Source organism: Nipponia nippon, unplaced genomic scaffold (assembly GCF_047370975.1).
Source record: "Nipponia nippon isolate SJK-2023a ecotype South Korea unplaced genomic scaffold, ASM4737097v1 scaffold_41, whole genome shotgun sequence".
Lineage (NCBI taxonomy): Eukaryota > Metazoa > Chordata > Aves > Pelecaniformes > Threskiornithidae > Nipponia > Nipponia nippon.
Window position 1 is genome coordinate 347,187 of NW_028262360.1, and position 24,671 is coordinate 371,857.

Sequence of the window (24,671 nt, forward strand, 5' to 3'; positions counted from 1 at the left end):
GACGGGAACACGATGGGGTTATGGGTGCGATGGAGCAGCAGCACGCACACGCACACGAGCACGCGCTTTGGGAACACGCATGGAAACATGCGTCTTTCAGTGAAACCCACAACACCAAAACACAACGTCCAGCTTTATTTCGAGGGACCTGAGGCAGGTTGGAAAGCACGGGGGTCTGCACAGAGGAAAGGAGCAGGCAAAGCAACGCCGGCTGAACACGCACCGCTTCTGCCTCTTGGAGACGCCGAGGCAGACAGTGAGGAATCGGGTAGGGCCCGAGGGAACGGATTGCCTTAGCTAAATGGAGCAAAACCTTCAGGGGATTCTTCTTCTCCTTCACCTCATTAGTCCACCCAGAATCCCTCTTCCCGATCTGCAGATGAGGGAAGCAGCAGCATCGGAAACGGCTTCTCTTCAGTCTTGGCCCTCTAAAGGGAGATAAATTTGGGGATCAAAGGAGGTAGAAGGGGAGGAGCAATCATGTTCAAATTCTCTGTCCAGAACATCCTCCAAAGACAGCTTTGAACAAAAGGTTTGTTTGCTTCCTTTTTTCCTTTGGAAAGTAAAGTGGAATAAGTGTCAAACCAGGTCATTATTTGGCAAAGAAAATGAAGTGCTGGGAGGCTAAGAATTAGTGTGGCCTAATGAAAGTCAAATATTTACCTCTTCTCTTCATCTGGTGGTGGGAGAAGAAGAAGATGAGGCCGTTGATGGTAAAGAACAAACCCCCAACAATAACCTCTCGAATCCAGCCGATTTTACGACCTGGGGAGGAATCAACGGTGACTTTACCATGACACAACATTCCCCTCCCCCCACCCCCCCCAAGAAAAACAAAACAAAAACCAGACAAGGTGATGATACAGTCTTTTCATTGGGATCTTTTTCTCCAGTATCTCTCCTTATTTTTGTCCATAAAACCGTGGGCAGGTATGGCAATGAGCTCATTTAGTGATGGAAAGAGAGACTGAGACAAAGAGATGCATGGTCACAGGACAGGAAAGGATGGAGATGAGACTGAGGGATGAGTTCATAGGCAAGCACACGGGGAATGAATTAACTAATGATGGGTCAGTAGCTACTCGATGCTCTAGTGAGGAAGTGTTTGAAAACTCACTTTTCACATTGACACTGATCCAGCGGCTCCTTTCTGAGCGAACGACACGTTGAGATTGCATTACAAAATAGGCACAACTGTAAGACCCAGCGACCTCCTCTCCTGTGATACTGAGGTCATAGGTGTAGTTGGTCATATTCGACACTGGGATGGAGGTCTGAAATCCAGAGTCCGCATAGTACTGGACTTCTCTAACATAATCTGGAGATGAGGGGATGGAGCAGAGTAGCTTGATGTCATTCCCGATTCTATAGATCTCCTGCTGAGGATCCAGGGACAAAGTTGGGGGCATGGGAGCCGCTGGGGAAGAAAAAAAAAAAAGGCAAAAAACAACCGAACTAATCATCTATCTATTGACATCAGGACCTGTGGACAAACCCCATGATTTTTCCTGATGTCACGACTCAGCCTTGACAAAGGGACTAGAAAAGAAATGATACTTCTGACCATTATTGGGGCAAATATAGAGACTTGATCTAAGAGCAGCTTCCGGAGGTCATTCTGGGTAGTGGTCAATGGCTCGGTGTCCAGATGGAGACCAGTGATGAGTGGTGTCCCTCAGGGGTCCGTACTGGGGCCGGTGCCGTTCAATATCTTCATCAATGACACAGACAGCGGGAGCGAGTGCACCCTCAGCAAGTTTGCAGATGACACCAAGCTGAGGGGTGCAGTCGACACGCCTGAGGGACGGGATGGCATCCAGAGGGACCTGGGCAGGCTGGAGAGGTGGGCCTGGGTGAACCTCAGGGGTTCAACAAGGGCAAGGGCAAGGTCCTGCACCGGGGTCGGGGCGATCCCTGGTGTCAGCACAGGCTGGGGGATGGAGGGATGGAGAGCAGCCCTGAGGAGAAGGACTTGGGGGTGCTGGGAGATGAAAAGCTGGCCATGAGCCGGCGATGTGCTCTGGCAGCCCAGAAAGCCAAGCGTCTCCTGGGCTGCATCCCCCGCAGCGTGGGCAGCGGGGCGAGGGAGGGGATTCTGCCCCTCTGCTCCGCTCTGGGGAGACCGCCCTGGAGCCCCGCGTCCAGCTCGGGGGTCCTCAGCACGGGAAGGACATGGAGCTGTTGGAGCGGGGCCAGAGGAGGCCACGGAGATGATGAGAGGGCTGGAGCACCTCTGCTGTGAGGAAAGGCTGAGAGAGGTGGGGGTGTTCAGCCTGGAGAGGAGAAGGCTGCGGGGAGACCTGACTGCGGCCTTTCAGTACTTAAAGGGGGCTTAGAAGAAAGATGGGGACAGAGTTTTTAGCAGGGCCTGTAGCGATAGGACAAGGGGGGATGGTTTTAAACTGAAAGAGGGGAGATTCAGACTGGATATAAGGAAGAAATTGTTTACGCTGAGGGTGGTGAAACGCTGGCAGGGGTTGCCCAGAGAGGTGGTGATGCCCCATCCTTGGAAACATTCAAGGCCAGGTTGGACGGGGCTCTGAGCAACCTGATGTGGTTGGAGATGTCCCTGCCAACTGCAGGGGGGATGGACTGGATGAGCTTTAAAGGTCCCTTCCATCCCAAAGCATTCTATGATTCTACTATTCGTGACTCACTTTTCTATGCCCTTCTTGAACCATGGCCAGAGGGAAAAAGACCCACGATTCTCAGAGATAAGAACTCACAGCAGCTTAAACGGTTTCTTTGTAAGCACTCAAGTGCAGAAAATCAGTCTTTGTACATGCCCAGCGTAGGAAGGCATGTAATACACCCCAGGCCCTCAGGAAAGGCTTGGGAGGCTCACTACTCTAAGACCTCCTGGAGGTGACGCGGCTGTTAGGCCAACTTATTCCTGCTTTCTCAGAGAAATCGAGGAGCGCAAAAGGAGTTTGTGAGAAGCCAGAGCAACTTCATCTGTACATTGGCAACCAAATGATAGGGCCATCGGACAAGATCGTGCGCTAAAGGGGGGCGTGGGGTGTCTGGGCTGAGGGTACCCAAGCCATAGAGACAAGACCAACCTACCCTCAACCTTAACTGAAAGAGGAAGGCTCCTATTGGAAGGAATTTCTTGTCCCAAGTCCTCCACAAAGTACATGCACGTGTACTCCCCAGCAGATGCTTTTGTAGCTGTAAGCTGGAGGCTGGCGGTCGGGAGGGAGTAAGGTGCTCTCAGGTCGATTTGCTCCCCAGTTTGATTGAAGAACCGAAATCCCCCTATTTTCGTTTTTTCCAGAGCCGAGCATACGATAGCGAGACGTTCCCCTTCGTAATAGAAACGATAAGCGGGTTCTGCGGAGAGCGTAGGGGCTGGCAGAGGGTCTGGGAAGAAAGAAAGGATTTGCAGGATGGGCGGGAGCTTTCCAAGAGGAGAAGGAACGTGAGAGACCCCTTTTCCCTCCATTTTACAAAGCACAAGTCAACCTCTCCTCGCTGTCAAAGGCTCAGTTCAGCTGGAGAGCATCTTCGGCGAGGTCAAGCTGCACTTACCCGCAGAGGACACAGCCAATGTTAGCAGCTGGAGGAAAGCTGCGAGAGAGGTGCCTTGAGGCGACAAGAGAGAGGAGGCTGCAAAAGGGAGAGAAAAGAAGTCACTTACGCAGCCGCTGCCCTAGGAAGTCCTGCCCCTTTTGGCCATCAGTCAAGAGGGCAGCCCCTCCACACCACCATGGATTCATACAGGTCATGGGTCCTTTTTGTGCCACCGAGGCATGGCCAGGCTAGACCGAGGATGGAGAAAACCTGTGAAAACAGTTGCGCATGCCAATGAGGCCACCCACGGGAAAAAAATCTACAAAACTCAACGTGCCCCTCGACTTATCTTTTAGCTGCAGACAGCACATGTTGCATGAGATTATTTCTCCTGTTTGTTAGAAGCGATTTGGTGATTGCCAAGCAATTGATGGATATCGGCACCGGGAAACGATATCTTGAAACTTAAAGAAACGGGGCTGCTGGAGTCCTTCCGGGCTTAGGAAGGACGGGAGGGCTCCTGGGTCCTCCCAAGGGAGAAAGAGGCTTTGAGGCGGGCTGCAGGACAGGATGAGCTCAAGGTCTGCTTGCATCAAGTACCAGGCTGCAGAAAGGAATCTCTGGGGTTTCTGGCCAGCTACGAAGTGGGGGGTGTTGCTCGGGTTAGAGATGAGGGGGCCTGGGGGGCCGTGGTGGGCTGGCCCTGGCTGGCAGACCAGCCCCACACCGCCATGCGCTTCCCCCTGCCCCCAGCAGGACGGGGGAGGAGAATAGGAAGAGCAAAAGCAGGAAAAGTCTTGGGTTGAGACAGAAAAGTTAACTAAGTAAGGGGAAGCGGAAGAGAGGAAAAAAACCTTAACAAGAGATGCAAAGACAATCACTCCCCACCCTCCACAAGCGCAGGGATACCCAGCCAGACCCCGAGCGACGGCTGCCTGTCCCAAACCCCCTTGCCCTCCATTTTTGTTGCCGAGCATGACATTATAGGGCATGGAATATCTCTTGGGACGCTGGGGATCAGCTGTTCCGGTTGCGTCCCCTCCCAGCTTCTTGCGCACCCCCAACCTTCTCCTTGCAGGGCAGAGTGGGAAACAGCGAAGGCCTCGACACCGTGCAAACGCTGTCAGCAACAGCCAAAGCTCTGGGATGTTATCAACACTCTTCTCCTCACAAATCCAAACCGGCACCGTACGGGCTGCTATGAAGCAAAGTAACTGCAGCCAGCCAGACGCAGGGCAGGAGCCGGGATCCTGGGGTCTCTCCCTGGCCCGGGAGCAGTAACCCATCGCATCAGCCCTGCACAGGACATCAGTGGAGAAGTGTCCCAAGTCATCCCGAGGCAAATTCTTCTTTTCAAGCCCTTTTCCGTCTCTCCAGGGAGAGAGGGCAGCGCATCCCAAAACCGTTGGCCTCTTCCTTTCCGCCTCCTGGAAAAAACAGCTTAGCCTTGAGCAACTTGAGTGTCATCCAAGCGCCTTAACTTTGGTCGTTTCACTCAAGAAGCTGAGTGCCGTGCCAGTGTTGGCAACGTGGCAATGCAGGACAAGGTCTCGGCTAACTCCACGGTCTCCCAGACCCTTAGGGCTGTCTGGAAATAATCTTGGGAGTCCAGGGAGTGGGGAGGCTGGGAACGGGCAGCAGCAGGGAGCAGGACCCTGGGCCCAGCAACGGGAGCACAGGGCTGAACTAGCAAGATGAAGGATGCGGTTGGGTGGTGTGGCTTTTGCTGTTGCAAGTGGGAGGCAGCAGATCTGAGCAGTTGGTTTCTGCTGAAAAGTGTCTTCCCCACGCCGAGCAGTTGAACGTAGCGTCCTTTGTAACGGGGCGAGATGCACACAAGAAGAGGACGCGTGCAGGTGCATGTCCCTTCGTTTCACACACGCACCCCCCACCCCCCCCTCGATGATGCTGAAAAATTAGTGCTGACCAGAGGTCGGAGCGGGGCCTGTACTAGAGCACAGTTTTGCCCTGAGATAGGGCTTTCTTAGGCAGAGCATAACTTTGTTTGACCCCCAGCCTGGGATGAACCGGTGCTGGTGTGGCTTTCAAGCCAGGGCGTAAAAGGAAGGAGAAGAGCTGAGCAGCTCGGATTTCGTAGCATCTACACCAAAGGAAATGAAAGCAAATGGCGGAGCTGAACTTTAAGAGCCAGGCTCATTTGCCACACTGAAGATCACCTGTTGAGATCCTCTCCAGCACCACCAGAGCAATGAGTTTTCAGCCCAATGTTCTTCATCTCCTGAGAATATGGATATCCAGCTGAGAGGGCAGAACTAACTGCATCAACGCACCAGAGAGAAAGTTATTATTAGGATAGGATAGGATGGGATAGGATAGGATAGGATAGGATAGGATAGGATAGGATAGGATAGGATAGGATAGGGTAGGATAGGATAGGATAGGATGGGATGGGATAGGATAGGATAGGATAGGATAGGATAGGATAGGATAGGATAGGATAGGATAGGATAGGGTAGGATAGGATAGGATGGAATGGAATGGAATGGAATGGAATGGAATGGAATGGAATTGAGGAGAGGAGAGGAGAGGAGAGGAGAGGAGAGGAGAGGAGAGGAGAGGAGAGGAGAGGAGAGGAGAGGAGAGGAGAGGAGAGGAGAGGAGAGGAGAGGAGAGGAGAGGAGAGGAGAGGAGAGGAGAGGAGAGGAGAGGAGAGGAGAGGAGAGGAGAGGAGAGGAGAGGAGAGGAGAGGAGAGGAGAGGAGAGGAGAAGCAAAGAGACGGGAAGGGAAGGGAAGGGAAGGAAGGGAAGGGGAAGGAAGGGAAGGGAAGGAAGGAAGGGAAGGGAAGGGAAGGGAAGGAAGGGAAGGAAGGAAGGGAAGGGAAGGGAAGGAAGGAAGGGAAGGAAGGGAAGGGAAGGAAGGGAAGGAAGGAAGGGAAGGGAAGGGAAGGGAAGGGAAGGGAAGGGAAGGGAAGGAAGGGAAGGGAAGAGAAGAGAAGAGAAGGGAAGGGAAGAGAAGAGAAGGGAAGAGAAGGAAGGAAGAGAAGAGAAGAGAAGAGAAGAGAAGAGAAGAAGAAGAGAAGAGAAGAGAAGAGAAGAGAAGAGAAGAGAAGAGAAGAGAAGAGAAGAGAAGAAGAAGAGAAGAGAAGAGAAGAGAAGAGAAGAGAAGAGAAGAGAAGAGAAGAGAAGAGAAGAGAAGAGAAGAGAAGAGAAGAGAGAAGAGAAGAGAAGAGAAGAGAAGAGAAGAGAAGAGAAGAGAAGAGAAGAGAAGAGAAGAGAAGAGAAGAGAAGAGAAGAGAAGAGAAGAGAAGAGAAGAGAAGAGAAGAGAAGAGAGAAGAGAAGGCAAAGTGGGGGATGAGGGACTCACTGAGGAGTATCACGAGGTGGTAGATGACCATGGCACCGCGATCCCAGGGATTGCTCAGGGCTCTGTGCTGGCCTGTCCAGGACAGGAGAGGCGTGTGCTGCCTGGTGGCTCTGTCGTGCCCTCTCCATCTGTCTGACTCGAGTTGTGTGGTCAGAGGGTCAGGGAGAGGAAGTGCTGTGTAATGAAGTAGAAGCCACTAATCATACAGAGGGAACTACACACAGGATGTTGCATGTCTTGGGAATGTGATCATGTTTTCAGAGATCTTTTCCTCACCACATCCCCTTTGGGCTGTATCTTTGCGCCTGTGAACCATGAGTCACTTCCAGTGAATGTGGCCCAGCAAAGAGTTTCTTGGTAAACCAACTGGCTTGCAATAAAGTGTGCTGTCGCTAGCCGAAAAGGCTTGTAGGAGGCCCTCCAGATGTCCTAGACCTTGGCAGTCCATGTTGTGTTAGCTCTCATCTTGCATTCTGAGGATGAGGGGTAGGGATGAGGAGGTATCGCTGATCTGCGCTGCCACCGTCCCACATGCATGGCATGGTTTTGGAGAAGGATGCTCTGCATTGCTCAATATTTTGGGCACTCGGGTGTGGTCCAGGCATTGAAGGAATCCCCAATGCAAGGGCATCCCAGGAGCAGGGATGCTCCCTGAACTGGACATGAACTCTCCTCCTCTGACAGCTATAGGCTGCCAGCAGCAGCAACAGGCCGGGTACAGCAGCAGCAGCAGCTGCACATGCAGGCATCAATGTGACGGATGGAGACGAGGACTGTTATTTAGAGATGCGAGGGAAGATTCACGACTCCAAACAGTCAGCAAGAGAGCCTCAGGCCATGCATCTACATCCAAGTGTTTCTTCTTTCTGTCCTGGTTCCCCATGAGAGGAAACACAAGGTTGGTGTCTGAGGTATCCTCCTCCAGCTTTGGTCCCTGTAGACGATGAGGATGTTCGGCTATGTTTCATTGCCTCTGTCTCCCTCCACAATCTCTCATCCCATCCCATCCCTTTCTGAAAAGTCCATTTCTCCTGCAGTCTTGGGGACCAACCATGCCGTCAGAAGGATTCTCCAGCTAATCCACACACGTGGGTTTTGCCCTGGAGGGATGATGGGAAGCACATTATGGGAATCTACTTCCAAAACCAGACCTGAATTTAACAAGTCTTAACTATGTCCACATAGACTCCCAGACCTTGCTGTAGACCCTGAGAAGAACTTTCTCTTTACAGTAACACCCGGAACCTTGCGCTGCATAAGCAGCATCCACTCACTTCCTCCTCAAACCCAGAGTTTATTTCTCATTGAATCTCAATGGGAATGCCAATGAAGATAGACCTTCAATTTCTAGAAAAACAAATTAATTGCCTGTGGATCAGAGCAAATGCATGCTCACCAAGGCAACAGTTGTACTGGGAAGATACCAACCAGCTCTCCTAAAGGTCCGTATCTGCACAGCCCCCTTCTGGTGTATGGAAGGCATTTGCAGCTAGCTCAGCTTCTCACTGAAGTTCAGGCAATTCCTTTTGTCCATGGTTTGTTCAGCAACAGGGTTCTTGCCCACCATGGTGTTGACGCATGCCACCCACCTGCCGTGATTGTTAGGTGAATCAGGGTGGTATGTCCCCAGGTGGAGCACCTGATATTCTTGAGTCCTTGGGGCAAGAGATTTGAAATGGGTTCTCATGGGCCCAGGTGTTGACGGCTCCCAAGAGGAGAAGGAAATAAGCCACCCCGCACACTCTCCCCACACCCAGGATTGTTACCTGCAGACGATCCACTTGAGAAAAATACCTGTAGAGAGGCTGAAAGACAGAAAAGAGACGAGTGAGAGATCTGTGGGGGATACAGGCGGTGTTGCAGCAACTGGTGTAGCCTTGGAAATGGAGGCCAGTTGAGAGAGCTGTCCTGGGGTGGAGCTTACGCAAGGGAAAGAGCAAAACAATTCTGTATCGGTAGGGATCCAAAAGAAAGTGAAGGAGTAGGAGAAAATGAAAACTGATTTACCTACAAAGAAAAAAGATAGAGGAAAAGGAGAAAGGAGAAAGGAGAAAGGAGAAAGGAGAAAGGGGGAAGGGAAGGGAAGGGAAGGGAAGGGAAGGGAAGGGAAGGGAAGGGAAGGGAAGGGAAGGGAAGGGAAGGGAAGGGAAGGGAAGGGAAGGGAAGGGAAGGGAAGGGAAGGGAAGGGAAGGGAAGGGAAGGGAAGGGAAGGGAAGGGAAGGGAAGGGAAGGGAAGGGAAGGGAAGGGAAGGGAAGGGAAGGGAAGGGAAGGGAAGGGAAGGGAAGGGAAGGGAAGGGAAGGGAAGGGCAGGGCAGGGCAGGGCAGGGCAGGGCAGGGCAGGGCAGGGCAGGGGAGGGGAGGGGAGGGGAGGAAAATACCATAGACACTACCATAGACACTGCTTTGGTCCTCCTGGGGGGAAGAGGGTGCACTGAACTTCCTTGCCCAGTTCCCAGCTGGATCTATTGAATACTCTCTCTGAGCCATGGAGAGAGAGAGAGAGAGACACAAGCTCTTTTCATAACCTCCATGTTTATCTATCTCTACTGTCCACAGCAAAGACCACGGCAAAACCATTTTCCTCTCAAGGGTGGGCTAATGTCACTAAATTCCCCGTGAGCCCATTGCAGTCAATGAAGTGAAAGAAATACCTTTGCAATTTGTCCTCCCTGTCTTTGCAACTTGCACTGATCCGAGTCGGTCCTGGCGACAGTCCCACTGTGGATGAACAAAACCTCCTTCCCATTTTGTTCAGCTTGGTCCATCTATGTAGTCTCAAAAGTTCTGTAGGTGTTTACATGTCAAAAATATGCAAGTGAATTCAGTACATCGGTGGGTACAGAGTAACCCCTTGCCCTTTGTCACGGAGGAGTGGTTAGGTCGCTTAAAGGATCACTGTCAAAGCTATTTGCAAATAGTGATTTTAATAGAAATTCATAAAAAGGGTGATTTAACAAAGTTCGATGGCAAGGGTCACTCTATTACTTATTAAATGAATGGAACACATGCATAAAGAGAAAAAAAAGAGAAGACTGAGTTAGAAGAAAATACAAGGGGGAAAAGGGGGTCCTCCTGTTGAGTCCCAGGGTTCAGAATGGCCCCCCTAAACTCCTTCTCAGGGAGGAACCTAGGTGCGGCTGGATCCAATCCTAGTCTCAGATTTAGTCAACAGTTTATGTCTAAGGATTCTACATGTCTAGCAGCAGTTTAAGGTTTGTTCACGGTTAAGAGACAATCACAAGAATTTAGTAGTAACTAATCATCGGTTAATTTAGCAGTAACCAATCATTGGTTAATTTAGCATAGACAAGGTGATTAAATAGGGTTTACTACAGCATTTGTATCAATATACACACACTAGGCCTAGTAATTTGTCATGAATTTAGTGAAATACTCACAATATGCATATATAAAGGTTGCTAGTAAAAATTCCTGTCAAGTTCAGTGAAATACTCACATCAAATGATTATCTCAACAGGCAAAGGTTGAGTTTTGAGGAGTGAAAGGCGCCGGAGATCAGCCCAGGTCCTGTTGTCGGGCCTCCGTATGCAAACTTAGAAGTTCGCAGCTCTGATAGGCGTCCCGCTCAGAGGGAGACGCTGGCGCAGCCCGCTGCGGTCCAGGAGAGCTCAAAGGGTCTTACTTGGCACCGCCGTTTTCAGAATTGTGAGATGAATGACTTCAGTCATCAGCAAATTTTCATCCTATTGTCACAATTTGGGTTGGTGATTACTAAAGTTCTCAAAAATTCTGGCGATGCTGGTATGGAGCCTCCTGAGTTCCAACCCAGATAAGATGTGCCCCAAGGCTGTTGGGGGCAACTGGTTATTCCGGGTACAGCCGTAAAATATGTTCCAAGGGTGTCAGGGGGTGAGTGGCTCCCTGGTGCTACTCCCACCTTTGCCATGTAAGAGTTTCTGACATGGTTCAGGGACGCTTAACGGCCAAACTCGTTACACAAAGGCCAAGTCTTTGACAGGGGTTACTGAGATTGTAGAACAGTTCAGGAAGGGCGGGGGGGGGGGGGGATGCACCACCGCACCCTTAGTGCCATCTGCGTAGCGCTGGGTTTTCTGACAATAGAAGAAGATATATTGTTTTACTTCCCAAATCCTGAACTTGGGGAACTTCATTAATTCACTGAAACTTGCCCTTCGCAGTCAAAGGTTCACACAGTTCTTCCCTGGCTTTATTGTTCTCTATTCGACAGTGAATCATCTTTTGTGGTGATATTCTTCTAGAAATTATTTTTTTGCTTTTTAGGTGATCATCTAAATCTACTCTGTGGACAGAAATCAGGCTATCTGGAGGACTATTACCCATGTCTAAAATCAGGGGCTGAGCCAGATGCGATGAATCACCTTTAGGAAGCGTTGATTTCTCTCCATATTCCAAAAGGAGAACCTGCGTGCAGTGTTCAGTACCTCTGAATTGACTGTAAATACAAGAGAGAGATCATGGCCGCCTTTAGTTTTCCCTTGGAAACAAGGGTTGTTGTATCTATGTGTCCTAGTTTGCTCCCATTGCTATCAGTAGGAACCTCATCCATGGGCTTTAGGGCAAAATTCATCTGACCTTCTAGAAATTCTGTGGGTTTGCTGCCTAAACACTGGTATTTGATGACCTTTCTGATGCTTGGGGTATCTCCTATCTGGTCTCCAGCTACCATACTACAAGGTTGAGGGTCTTCAAATTTAGGCATCCCACCTGGTCGCTTGCTGAAAAGGTCTCTGCTACCTCACGCTCCTTGGATGTTTCTAGATGCCTGTATTTATGTGCGTGAATTGCTCCCGGGATGTGGCTCATCTCATCTGAAGACTTGTGGCCGGAGGAACCATATTGCAGATGTATCGCTGACTATGCAAGCTGAAAGGGAAGACCGTGGCTACCAGGCAGGGCAGCCACATCCTCATTGATCTGCTCAGCAAGAAGATTCTCAGCCTTTGGGATTGCGATTCCTATTGCTTCTCGCATGATCAGTTAGCCTCAGGGTGCTCCTTCCAATTCAAACATAAATAAGGTCTTGAACATGCACAGGACTTTGTCCAGCATAAGAAACAGCTCCCTGGAAAGAGTGAAATGCATAGAAATATCTGTAGACAAACAGAAGAGTTAGTTAACTCCATAAAAATCCCCCTTGAAGTTATTTTTTTTTAAAACATCATTTTATGCTCAAAAAGGGTTAAGAATACAATCAAAACAGTGTCTTTCTTAATCACGTCCACTCATTGGAGTGATTCTGGATACGAGAGTAACTCATTTGTCATTAGCTCTCAGTTTTCCCTGAAAAAATCTTTTAAGAAGAGCCCAGAGATTTGCTGTGCAGGTTTACACCTAGCTGCATATGATGTTTTTTAGACTGGAGCAGGAGTTTATTGCAGAGGTATATTATTGAACGACGCATCACAAAGATGCAGCACAAGATCCCTGTGTAGCCTCAGAGCTTGTCTATTAATAAACTGAGCGACTGCGGCATTAGGTGTTCCTCTCCTTGGAGCTACGCTCTCTCATGTTTTCATTACTCTCTTTTCTTGCAGACAACTAAGTAGACCAGGGATTTCTGCTGAAAGCTAGAGTCTGCCCTCCTGAAGGATGCAAGCCACAGACTTCACCCTGTGCACAAGAGCAGCCAGCTGCCAACTCTGCACTGCCTCTCATGTTTGGTTCGTGTCATCCCAAGATGGACATGGATTGCATCAGGTCAATAAAACTCTACCATTAGGTTAGCTCTAGGAGCCTGGATGCCTCGTTCAGCTGCAGACATCTGATATGAGGAGAGTTAAATCCCACACCTAGATTGCTTTAAAGATTAATGTTGATCTGGCCCTGGAACAGATCAACGCTGGGTTGCTGCTGGAAGAAATAAGCTTAGAGCACACCTCCTTGGGCAAATGTCCTTGTCCTACCATCCCACCACCGGATACTTGACGATACGGCGAACCAAGAGTGGGTTTTGAGATGATGAAGAAACAATATTAACACCTATGAAGGGCAGAAAAGACTGTGAATGGGGGTGGGAAATAAAGGGGTTTTGATGCAGTTACTCAAAGTGTCTTGTAGCTTTATAGTTGACCTTCAGCTTTTATGAGCTTGTGGATGCTCTGTAAGTCCTGTGCTATATCTACTAGTCCCAGATACATGTCTCAAATGCCTTAATGCATTCAAACTGGTAGCAGCTGCCCACTTTTAGGCAAATGAATCCCATCTTAAGCTGGCAGATGATGTCCTTTTTTGTTTCTTTCCTTCAGCTTCTCCTACCAGCTGGTGACAAGCAAAGATTCCCCATCTCAGCTGGTGACTGGGCAACATTCCCTGTCTGAACAAGCTGACCACGTCCTCTTGTGGCAAAGCAAACCAATGGTGTCCTGGGCTGCATTAGGAGAACACTGCCAGCAGGTCGAGGGAGGTGATCCTTCTCCTCTTCTCAGTTCCAGTGAGGTCTCACTGGAGTGCTGAGTCCAATTCTGGGCTCCCCAGTACAAGAAAGGCAGGGGTTTACTGGAGTCCAGCAAAGGACCATGAAGATGACTGAGAGACTGGAGCATCTTTCCTCCAAGGAAAGGCTGAGAGTGCTGGAACGCTTCAGTCTGGTGAACAGAAGGCTCAGGAGAATCTTACCAAGTATCTGATGAATATTTATATGCAGTGGTGCCCAGTGACAGGACAGGAGGCACAAACTGAAACGCATGAAATTCTATCTGAATACAAAGAAACAACTTTTTTTTCACTCTTAAGGTGATCAGACATGGGAACAGGTTTCCCAGAGAGGTTGTGGAGTCTGTGTCCTTGGAGATATTCAAAATCTCACTGGACATGGTCCTGGGCAACCTGCTCCAGCAGACCCTGCATGAGCAGGGGAGGCTGGACTAGATGACCTCAAGAGGTTCCTACCCACCTCAACTACTGTGTGACTCTGTGTTACCCAGCATTCATCCTTAAATGAGCAGGTCATCTTTTATTCTTTGGGAAGATGTTATGGGCTGGCACAGGAGAGGCTTGATTGTTCCAGTGGGTCTGGAAAGGTGAAAATAGAAAAGTGAGAAGAGGAATCAGTGATTTTAACACATGTATCCTCAGTTCCAGGACTGTCATCATTTCATAGAATCATAGAATGCTTTGGGATGGAAGGGACCTTTAAAGCTCCTCCAGTCCATCCCCCCTGCAGTTGGCAGGGACATCTCCAACCACATCAGGTTGCTCAGAGCCCCGTCCAACCTGGCCTTGAATGTTTCCAAGGATGGGGCATCACCACCTCTCTGGGCAACCCCTGCCAGTGTTTCACCACCCTCAGCGTAAACAATTTCTTCCTTATATCCAGTCTGAATCTCCCCTCTTTCAGTTTAAAACCATCCCCCCTTGTCCTATCGCTACAGGCCCTGCTAAAAACTCTGTCCCCATCTTTCTTCTAAGCCCTCTTTAAGTACTGAAAGGCCGCAGTCAGGTCTCCCCGCAGCCTTCTCCTCTCCAGGCTGAACACCCCCACCTCTCTCAGCCTTTCCTCACAGCAGAGGTGCTCCAGCCCTCTCATCATCTCCGTGGCCTCCTCTGGCCCCACTCCACCAGCTCCATGTCCTCCCCGTGCTGAGGACCCCCGAGCTGGACGCGGGGCTCCAGGGGGGTCTCCCCAGAGCGGAGCAGAGGGGCAGAATCCCCTCCCTCGCCCCGCTGCCCACGCTGCGGGGGATGCAGCCCAGGAGACGCTTGGCTTTCTGGGCTGCAAGAGCACATCGCCGGCTCATGGCCAGCTTTTCATCTCCCAGCACCCCCAAGTCCTTCTCCTCAGGGCTGCTCTCCATCCCTCCATCCCCCAGCCTGTGCTGACACCGGGGATCGCCCCGACCCCGGTGCAGGACCTTGCCCTTGCCCTTGTTGAACCCCTGAGGTTCACCCAGGCCCACCTCTCCAGCCTGCCCAAGTCCCTCTGGATGCCATCCCGTCCCTCAGGCGTGTCGACTGCACCCCTCAGCTTGGTGTCATCTGCAAACTTGCTGAGGGTGCACTCGCTCCCGCTGTCTGTGTCATTGATGAAGATATTGAACGGCACCGGCCCCAGTACGGACCCCTGAGGGACACCACTCATCACTGGTCTCCATCTGGACACCGAGCCATTGACCACTGATGAGCCATTGGGCTTACAGGAGTTTGAAATGGAGAGGCAGTTACGTTGTCAGCCAGCAGAAAGAGTAGCTTATCGGGGATCTTGTCATATGAGCTCATTGTTGTTTCAGTTTCATTGCTAAGGAAAGATTAACCTCAAAAAAAAAAGAAACATCTGAAATAATTCACTCTTCTGTCTTTACCAGTGGTGTTACTCATTGAACAGGAAAAAGAAACAGCACCATAATTGTCACAAAGACAGAGATAAGGTTTCTGCACTAGATATGATCTCTCAGCCAGTTTCCATTCAGTATGACCTTGCCGACCCAGTCTGAGCTGTGCTCGGCCACTCTCTTCTGCCAGCAACACTGGAAAAAAAGCTCAATGTTTGTTAAAAATCTTGATGCCCTTCCCAGCACAGGAGCTGAGCACCTTAGGGTTCTCGTGGTAGAACTGCAGGAGCATGTGGTGGATCTAGAGCAAGAGAAAAGAGGTGGGACAGAAGGAAGTATCCCACCGGGGAGGTGGAGAGCAGCAGTCACTCATGACATGATTCAGAGCCCTCCTGTTGAGCTGGAGGAGAGGAGGGAAATTATTAGCACCCGTGCAAAAGAAGGAGTTAATCATAAAGAAATGAGACCAGACCTGTCACTACTAACCATGAGATTCAGCGCGTCTGAGAGTCCCCTAGCTGGAAATGGCCCCAAGAGATTCATTAATCCACTCTTCTGCCCTAGAGGCAGCTCTGTTCTATCAGATATTTCAGGTTGGGGCTGGTATGACTAGTCTTATGGTCATCCATGCAGGCCTTAAAAGTGAATTAAATGTCTTATGGTTTCTTATGTGGGTGTTGGTTCATATGGGAAAAATCGGCGTGCTCTTCGATCAAATATGACTTCTATAAATAGAAGAAGAGAATATTCTTCCATAAATAGAATAGAATTACATTCTTATTTTACTCATTTTACCTTTGATCATTTGTAAATGTCTTATGTTTTGAACATTTTAATCATTTTACTCTTGTGGTGGGTTAGTCTTGGCTAGGAGCCAAACTCCCACCCAGCCGCTTGCTCCCTCCCCCTCAGTGGGACGGGGCAGAAAAATGGGAAGAATGCAAATGAGGAAGCTCATGGGTTGAGATAAATACAGGTGATTACTTACCAATTACCGTCATGGGGAAAAACAGACTCCACTTGGGGAGAATTGACTGAATATATTGCCAATTAAAATACATGCGTCATTATGGGTAGACGAACATTAAACCAACACCTTTCCTCCCCATTTCCCCTGCTCAGCTTCACTCTTTCACACCTGACTCTTCCACCCATTGCAAAGCGGCGCAGGGGGACGGGGTTGAGGGGTTAAGGTCAATACGGAGCAGTTTCTCTCTGACATTCCTTTCTTCTCACCTTTCCTCTGCTCTGCCGTGGGCTCTCCATGGGCTGGAGTTCCTTCAGGAATATCCATCTGCTCCACCGTGGGTCCTCCATGGGCTGCAGGGAGTATCTGCTCCTCCATGGTGCACCTCCTCCTCCAACCTCCTTGTTCCCTCTCTTGTTTCTTGCCCTTCTTGGCATTTTCTGCCCTTTCTGAACTATTTTTGCTCAGGCAAAGCCCCCTCTCCACACCCCATACTCTCCCATCCCCACAGACACAGGACAGACATTGAGCAGCTGGAGCCAGCTCAGAGGTGTCCATGGCTGCGAGGGGAGGACACGGGAGCACTCACCACCCGGGGAGAGCCTGAGGGCAGGAGAAGGCTCCAGGGCTCAAAGCAGCCCAACAGGACCTTCAGCCAGGCTCTTCGTCCTGGTACATGGTAGGAGGGCGAGACACACCACAGGCCACAGCGGAGAGAAGAGACCTGGCAATGTCCCTCCAAGCCATGAGCCTGCTGCTGGCCTACCAGGGGCTGGGGAAGACGTGCCTAAGGAACAGGACTGTCAGTTGTGTGTTGTGGTTATTCTGCCTGTCACATTGCTATGTCTACATATGAAAAGAAGGGAAAAAAAATAGTATAAACTGCTCTCAATTGGGTCAGAAGAACAGTCACTATCACAAAAGGTGTTGAAGGCCGAGGAAACAAGTTCAGCCAAGAAATGCTGAGCACATTCCCAAGTTGCCTGCAGTGGTTGTATCTGGTGGTATTTGCAAGGCGCCTGCCCTTTGATTTCTGTAGAGCTCAGCACCCCTTAAGCATGGTAATTTTTAGCTGAAAGAGCCACAACTAATGCTGATGGAGAAGCTCATGGGGCTGATGGTTTGTGGTCTCGAATCTTCCCTCACATCTCTAAATAACGGCCCTCGTCTCCATCCATCCCGTTGGCCCCTGCACGTGCAGCTGCTGCTGCTGTACCCATCCTGCTGCTGCTGCACCCGTCCTGTTGCTGCTGCTGGCAGCCTGTAGCTGTCAGAGGAGGAGAGTGATGAGGGCAAAGGAGGATCAGACCAGGGGATACAAGGTGAAGGCAGAAAGGCAATGCGACACTAGTGAGCAGAACACGTCCAGTTCAGGGAGAAGTGCTTCTGCTCCTGGGATGCCCTTGCATTGGGGATTCCTTCAATGCCTGGACCACACCCGAGTGCCCAAAATATTGAGCAATGCAGAGCAGCCTCCTCCAAAACCATGCCATGCATGTGGGACGGTGGCAGCGCAGATCAGCGGTACCTCCTCATCCCTACCCCTCATCCTCAGAATGCAAGATGAGAGCTAACACAAGATGGACTGCCAAGGTCTAGGACATCTGGAGGGGCCTCCTACAAGACTTTTCAGCTAGCGACAGCACACAGTGCAAGCCAGCTGGTTTACCAAGAAACTCCACAACAAAGATGACACAAGTGCTTAGCCTATGGCCCTGATTAGTTAAAGCGGTATTGGATCTCAGGATTACCTGGATCGCGTCTTTGCTCACAAGGTGCACTTGCAGCCTCTTCTCTCTCTCAGTGGAGGAGGAAAGAAGGAAGAAGGAAAGGATCAGTTCTATTCTCCTTTGCTTTGAACATCCAAAACAGCATTTTAACTGGATGTTGTTGTAGCTTAAGATGGGTCCTTGAGTCCTCTGCAGCTCCCAAATCATCCAAAAGTGGCCCCTGTACAACTGCTGACGCTATCCCAGTTCTGGTGCAATGCAAGAGGAAGCTGTGGGAGACCATCTTCATGCTACCTGTTGGCAGATGTCCCTTCCCAGCCATTTTTGCTGCACGTCACTAGACAATAGACATCTCTAGTCTTGTCACGCTTGGGTTGGTCACAGGCATGATGGGAGCTAAGGAAAAAGAGGAGAAGGTTGGATCCTGTGGTTTGGGAAATAGGAACAAGAATAAAGGACCTTGCTACTGCTCATCCTCTTTGTCACTCATAGTGAGGAAGATGTCTAAGGCAAAAGAGAGTAGATAATGGCCACCTTCTGTCCCCCAGTTCAAGTGAGGGATGAGGCGGACTATGGTTCATGGAGCAGAGACAGCCCAAATGGTATCTAGAGCTTGTAGGGAGGAAAAGATCTCCGAAAACACAAAGACAGCCCCAAAACACGCAGTATCCAGACTGTAGCTTCCCCCGCCCTCCCAGCTGTGGTTAGCAGCTTCTACTTCATTACACAGCACTTCCTCTCCCTGACCCTCTGACCACACAACTCGTCAGACAGATGGAGACGGCACGACAGAGCCACCAGGCAGCACACGCCTCTCCTGTCCTGGACAGGCCAGCACAGAGCCCTGAGCATCCCCTGGATCGCGGTGCCATGGTCATCTACCACCTCGTGATACTCCTCAGTGAGTCCCACATCCCCCACTTTGCCTTCTCTTCTCTTCTCTTCTCTTCTCTTCTCTTCTCTTCTCTTCTCTTCTCTTCTCTTCTCTTCTCTTCTCTTCTCTTCTCTTCTCTTCTCTTCTCTTCTCTTCTCTTTTCTCTTCTCTTCTCCTCTTCCCTTCTCTTCTCCTCTTCCCTTCCCTTCCCTTCCCTTCCTTCCCTTCCCTTCCCTTCCCTTCCCTTCCCTTCCCTTCCCTTCCCTTCCCTTCCCTTCCCTTCCCTTCCCTTCCCTTCCCTTCCCTTCCCTTCCCTTCCCTTCCCTTCCCTTCCCTTCCCTTCCCTTCCCTTCCCTTCCCTTCCCTTCCCTTCCCGTCTCTTTGCTTCTCCTCTCCTCTCCTCTCCTCTCCTCTCCTCTCCTCTCCTCTCCTCTCCTCTCCTCTCCTACCCTCTCATCTCCTCTCCTCTCCTCTCCTCTCCTCTCCTCTCCTCTCCTCTCCTCTCCTCTCCTAATTCCATTCCATTCCATTCCATTCCATTCCATCCTATCCTATCCTACCCTATCCTATCCTATCCCATCCTATCCTATCCTATCCCATCCTATCCTAGCCTAATAATAACTTTCTCTCTGGTGCGTTGATGCAGTTAGTTCTGCCCTCTCAGCTGGATATCCATATTCTCAGGAGATGAAGAACATTGGGCTGAAAACTCATTGCTCTGGTGGTGCTGGAGAGGATCTCAACAGGTGATCTTCAGTGTGGCAAATGAGCCTGGCTCTTAAAGTTCAGCTCCGCCATTTGCTTTCATTTCCTTTGGTGTAGATGCTACGAAATCCGAGCTGCTCAGCTCTTCTCCTTCCTTTTACGCCCTGGCTTGAAAGCCACACCAGCACCGGTTCATCCCAGGCTGGGGGTCAAACAAAGTTATGCTCTGCCTAAGAAAGCCCTATCTCAGGGCAAAACTGTGCTCTAGTACAGGCCCCGCTCCGACCTCTGGTCAGCACTAATTTTTCAGCATCATCGGGGGGGGGGTGGGGGGTGCGTGTGTGAAACGAAGGGACATGCACCTGCACGCGTCCTCTTCTTGTGTGCATCTCGCCCCGTTACAAAGGACGCTACGTTCAACTGCTCGGCGTGGGGAAGACACTTTTCAGCAGAAACCAACTGCTCAGATCTGCTGCCTCCCACTTGCAACAGCAAAAGCCACACCACCCAACCGCATCCTTCATCTTGCTAGTTCAGCCCTGTGCTCCCGTTGCTGGGCCCAGGGTCCTGCTCCCTGCTGCTGCCCGTTCCCAGCCTCCCCACTCCCTGGACTCCCAAGATTATTTCCAGACAGCCCTAAGGGTCTGGGAGACCGTGGAGTTAGCCGAGACCTTGTCCTGCATTGCCACGTTGCCAACACTGGCACGGCACTCAGCTTCTTGAGTGAAACGACCAAAGTTAAGGCGCTTGGATGACACTCAAGTTGCTCAAGGCTAAGCTGTTTTTTCCAGGAGGCGGAAAGGAAGAGGCCAACGGTTTTGGGATGCGCTGCCCTCTCTCCCTGGAGAGACGGAAAAGGGCTTGAAAAGAAGAATTTGCCTCGGGATGACTTGGGACACTTCTCCACTGATGTTCTGTGCAGGGCTGATGCGATGGGTTACTGCTCCCGGGCCAGGGAGAGACCCCAGGATCCCGGCTCCTGCCCTGCGTCTGGCTGGCTGCAGTTACTTTGCTTCATAGCAGCCCGTACGGTGCCGGTTTGGATTTGTGAGGAGAAGAGTGTTGATAACATCCCAGAGCTTTGGCTGTTGCTGACAGCGTTTGCACGGTGTCGAGGCCTTCGCTGTTTCCCACTCTGCCCTGCAAGGAGAAGGTTGGGGGTGCGCAAGAAGCTGGGAGGGGACGCAACCGGAACAGCTGATCCCAAGCGTCCCAAGAGATATTCCATGCCCTATAATGTCATGCTCGGCAACGAAAATGGAGGGCAAGGGGGTTTGGGACAGGCAGCCGTCGCTCGGGGTCTGGCTGGGTATCCCTGCGCTTGTGGAGGGTGGGGAGTGATTGTCTTTGCATCTCTTGTTAAGGTTTTTTTCCTCTCTTCCGCTTCCCCTTACTTAGTTAACTTTTCTGTCTCAACCCAAGACTTTTCCTGCTTTTGCTCTTCCTATTCTCCTCCCCCGTCCTGCTGGGGGCAGGGGGAAGCGCATGGCGGTGTGGGGCTGGTCTGCCAGCCAGGGCCAGCCCACCACGGCCCCCCAGGCCCCCTCATCTCTAACCCGAGCAACACCCCCCACTTCGTAGCTGGCCAGAAACCCCAGAGATTCCTTTCTGCAGCCTGGTTCTTGATGCAAGCAGACCTTGAGCTCATCCTGTCCTGCAGCCCGCCTCAAAGCCTCTTTCTCCCTTGGGAGGACCCGGGAGCCCTCCCGTCCTTCCTAAGCCCGGAAGGACTCCAGCAGCCCCGTTTCTTTAAGTTTCAAGATATCGTTTCCCGGTGCCGATATCCATCAATTGCTTGGCAATCACCAAATCGCTTCTAACAAACAGGAGAAATAATCTCATGCAACATGTGCTGTCTGCAGCTAAAAGATAAGTCGAGGGGCACGTTGAGTTTTGTAGATTTTTTTCCCGTGGGTGGCCTCATTGGCATGCGCAACTGTTTTCACAGGTTTTCTCCATCCTCGGTCTAGCCTGGCCATGCCTCGGTGGCACAAAAAGGACCCATGACCTGTATGAATCCATGGTGGTGTGGAGGGGCTGCCCTCTTGACTGATGGCCAAAAGGGGCAGGACTTCCTAGGGCAGCGGCTGCGTAAGTGACTTCTTTTCTCTCCCTTTTGCAGCCTCCTCTCTCTTGTCGCCTCAAGGCACCTCTCTCGCAGCTTTCCTCCAGCTGCTAACATTGGCTGTGTCCTCTGCGGGTAAGTGCAGCTTGACCTCGCCGAAGATGCTCTCCAGCTGAACTGAGCCTTTGACAGCGAGGAGAGGTTGACTTGTGCTTTGTAAAATGGAGGGAAAAGGGGTCTCTCACGTTCCTTCTCCTCTTGGAAAGCTCCCGCCCATCCTGCAAATCCTTTCTTTCTTCCCAGACCCTCTGCCAGCCCCTACGCTCTCCGCAGAACCCGCTTATCGTTTCTATTACGAAGGGGAACGTCTCGCTATCGTATGCTCGGCTCTGGAAAAAACGAAAATAGGGGGATTTCGGTTCTTCAATCAAACTGGGGAGCAAATCGACCTGAGAGCACCTTACTCCCTCCCGACCGCCAGCCTCCAGCTTACAGCTACAAAAGCATCTGCTGGGGAGTACACGTGCATGTACTTTGTGGAGGACTTGGGACAAGAAATTCCTTCCAATAGGAGCCTTCCTCTTTCAGTTAAGGTTGAGGGTAGGTTGGTCTTGTCTCTATGGCTTGGGTACCCTCAGCCCAGACACCCCACGCCTCCCTTTAGCGCACGATCTTGTCCGATGGCCCTATCATTTGGTTGCCAATGTACAGATGAAGTTGCTCTGGCTTCTCACAAACTCCTTTTGCGCTCCTCGATTTCTCTGAGAAAGCAGGAATAAGTTGGCCTAACAGCCGCGTCACCTCCAGGAGGTCTTAGAGTAGTGAGCCTCCCAAGCCTTTCCTGAGGGCCTGGGGTGTATTACATGCCTTCCTACGCTGGGCATGTACAAAGACTGATTTTCTGCACTTGAGTGCTTACAAAGAAACCGTTTAAGCTGCTGTGAGTTCTTATCTCTGAGAATCGTGGGTCTTTTTCCCTCTGGCCATGGTTCAAGAAGGGCATAGAAAAGTGAGCCGTGAATGACCTCCAGAAGCTGCTCTTAGATCAAGGCTCTATATTTGCCCCAATAATGGTCAGAAGTATCATTTCTTTTCTAGTCCCTTTGTCAAGGCTGAGTCGTGACATCGGGAAAAATCATGGGGTTTGTCCACAGGTCCTGATGTCAATAGATAGATGATTGACTTGGTTGTTTTGCTTTTTTTTTCCTTCCCCAGCGGCTCCCGTGCCCCCAGCTTTGTCCCTGGATCCTCAGCAGGAGATCTATAGAATCGGGAATGACATCAAGCTACTCTGCTCCATCCCCTCATCTCCAGATTATGTTAGAGAAGTCCAGTACTATCTGGACCTTGGACGTGCAGTCTCCATCCCAGTATCAAATGTGAAAAACTACAGCTACGACCTCAGTATCACAGGAGAGGAGGTCGCTGGGTCTTACAGTTGTGCCTATTTTGTAAGTCGGTCTCGACGTCTCGTTCGCTCAGAAAGGAGCCGCTGGATCAGTGTCAATGTGAAAAGTGAGTTTTCAAACACTTCCTCACTAGAGCATCGAGTAGCTACTGACCCATCATTAGTTAATTCATTCCCCGTGTGCTTGCCTATGAACTCATCCCTCAGTCTCATCTCCATCCTTTCCTGTCCTGTGACCATGCATCTCTTTGTCTCAGTCTCTCTTTCCATCACTAAATGAGCTCATTGCCATACCTGCCCACGGTTTTATGGACAAAAATAAGGAGAGATACTGGAGAAAAAGATCCCAATGAAAAGACTGTATCATCACCTTGTCTGGTTTTTGTTTTGTTTTTCTTGGGGGGGGTGGGGGGAGGGGAATGTTGTGTCATGGTAAAGTCACCGTTGATTCCTCCCCAGGCCATAAAATCAGCTGGATTCGAGAGGTTATTGTTGGAGGTTTGTTCTTTACCATCAACGGCCTCATCTTCTTCTTCTCCCACCACCAGATGAAGAGAAGAGGTAAATATTTGACTTTCATTAGGCCACACTAATTCTTAGCCTCCCAGCACTTCATTTTCTTTGCCAAATAATGACCTGGTTTGACACTTATTCCACTTTACTTTCCAAAGGAAAAAAGGAAGCAAACAAACCTTTTGTTCAAAGCTGTCTTTGGAGGATGTTCTGGACAGAGAATTTGAACATGATTGCTCCTCCCCTTCTACCTCCTTTGATCCCCAAATTTATCTCCCTTTAGAGGGCCAAGACTGAAGAGAAGCCGTTTCCGATGCTGCTGCTTCCCTCATCTGCAGATCGGGAAGAGGGATTCTGGGTGGACTAATGAGGTGAAGGAGAAGAAGAATCCCCTGAAGGTTTTGCTCCATTTAGCTAAGGCAATCCGTTCCCTCGGGCCCTACCCGATTCCTCACTGTCTGCCTCGGCGTCTCCAAGAGGCAGAAGCGGTGCGTGTTCAGCCGGCGTTGCTTTGCCTGCTCCTTTCCTCTGTGCAGACCCCCGTGCTTTCCAACCTGCCTCAGGTCCCTCGAAATAAAGCTGGACGTTGTGTTTTGGTGTTGTGGGTTTCACTGAAAGACGCATGTTTCCATGCGTGTTCCCAAAGCGCGTGCTCGTGTGCGTGTGCGTGCCGCTGCTCCATCGCACCCATAACCCCATCGTGTTCCCGTCACACCTGGTTCTTATTTGCATCTGAATTTCAGCCTCCTTTGGGGGAACCACTGCACCTTGGGCTTCGATCTCTGGACTGTGCAGTCAGAGAAGGGGTCGGGGAGGAGGACAACCACCCAGGTCAGCTCCTTGCCCCTCTGGCTTGCCTGTGTTGGCTCTCCAGGCCCAATAAATACATCTAGCGTCTGTACGGTTGATTCCTTCTGGCTTGCATCTGTAGAGGGCTGATGTCTTGGGAAGAGAAACATGGGCAGGAGGTGTGTGACGAGGGGGTCACCTTTACACGGCAAACCACCCGGGGGGGGTCAAACCACTTTGTCCAGCATCTACTCCCACAGAAGACCAGACAGCCCACCCCAGCACAGGAGCTCATCACCTCCTGTCTGGACGGAGGTGGTGTAAATCAGTCCTGCCAAACAGGGCTGAATTCCCTTTCGTACGAGGAGACACAAGCCACTGTGTGGGGGAAGATGGTGTTTTTCTAGGGTTAGAAGCTGGGCAGGGGCACGTAGAGACCAAACTCTGTCTCCAAACATTTTCCCAATGACCTCTGCAGAGGAGCACCAGCAATGGTAAAACCCTTCGGCC

At 50.7% G+C, this 24,671-nt stretch overlaps 2 protein-coding genes across 6 annotated transcripts; one reads left to right on the forward strand and one right to left on the reverse strand.

Moving 5' to 3' along the window:
- Positions 1-116: 116 nt before the first annotated feature.
- LOC148052940 (uncharacterized) lies at positions 117-6,980 on the reverse strand. 3 transcript variants are annotated; one of them, XM_087777888.1, is made up of 7 exons: positions 6,840-6,969; positions 3,722-3,783; positions 3,532-3,609; positions 3,067-3,363; positions 1,118-1,417; positions 664-765; positions 117-428 (listed from the first exon to the last, which is right to left on the reverse strand). In XM_087777888.1, the coding sequence occupies exons 2-7, from the start codon at positions 3,726-3,728 to the stop codon at positions 415-417; spliced, it is 798 nt and encodes a 265-aa protein (XP_087634014.1). In that variant the 5' UTR covers positions 3,729-3,783; positions 6,840-6,969; the 3' UTR covers positions 117-414. The 3 variants fall into 3 exon arrangements, with proteins under 3 accessions (XP_087634014.1, XP_087634012.1, XP_087634013.1); XM_087777886.1 differs by lacking the exon at positions 3,722-3,783 and having other exon boundaries at positions 6,840-6,980; XM_087777887.1 differs by lacking the exon at positions 3,532-3,609 and having other exon boundaries at positions 3,641-3,783.
- An 11,601-nt stretch (positions 6,981-18,581) lies between these two features.
- On the forward strand, positions 18,582-24,671 carry LOC148052941 (uncharacterized). Of its 3 annotated transcripts, none has more exons than XM_087777890.1 (6): positions 18,582-18,708; positions 21,509-21,586; positions 21,755-22,051; positions 22,667-22,966; positions 23,319-23,420; positions 23,656-24,669. In XM_087777890.1, the coding sequence occupies exons 1-6, from the start codon at positions 18,582-18,584 to the stop codon at positions 23,667-23,669; spliced, it is 918 nt and encodes a 305-aa protein (XP_087634016.1). In that variant the 3' UTR covers positions 23,670-24,669. The 3 variants fall into 3 exon arrangements, with proteins under 3 accessions (XP_087634016.1, XP_087634018.1, XP_087634019.1); XM_087777893.1 differs by lacking the exon at positions 18,582-18,708 and adding an exon at positions 21,335-21,396; XM_087777892.1 differs by lacking the exons at positions 18,582-18,708; positions 21,509-21,586 and adding an exon at positions 20,334-21,477 and having other exon boundaries at positions 23,656-24,671.

Bases quoted from the DNA above. Each gene is read 5' to 3' on its own strand.
- LOC148052940 (XM_087777886.1), bottom strand. From the start codon at position 6,870: ATGGTCATCTACCACCTCGTGATACTCCTCA. The intron at 3,364-3,531 runs GTAAGTGCAGCT...CTTTCTTCCCAG, and splicing joins ATTGGCTGTGTCCTCTGCGG to ACCCTCTGCCAGCCCCTACG. The intron at 766-1,117 runs GTGAGTTTTCAA...ATTCCTCCCCAG, and splicing joins GATCAGTGTCAATGTGAAAA to GTCGTAAAATCGGCTGGATT.
- LOC148052941 (XM_087777890.1), top strand. From the start codon at position 18,582: ATGGAGACGGCACGACAGAGCCACCAGGCAGCACACGCCTCTCCTGTC. The intron at 22,052-22,666 runs GTAGGTTGGTCT...TTCCTTCCCCAG, and splicing joins TCTTTCAGTTAAGGTTGAGG to CGGCTCCCGTGCCCCCAGCT. The intron at 22,967-23,318 runs GTGAGTTTTCAA...ATTCCTCCCCAG, and splicing joins GATCAGTGTCAATGTGAAAA to GCCATAAAATCAGCTGGATT.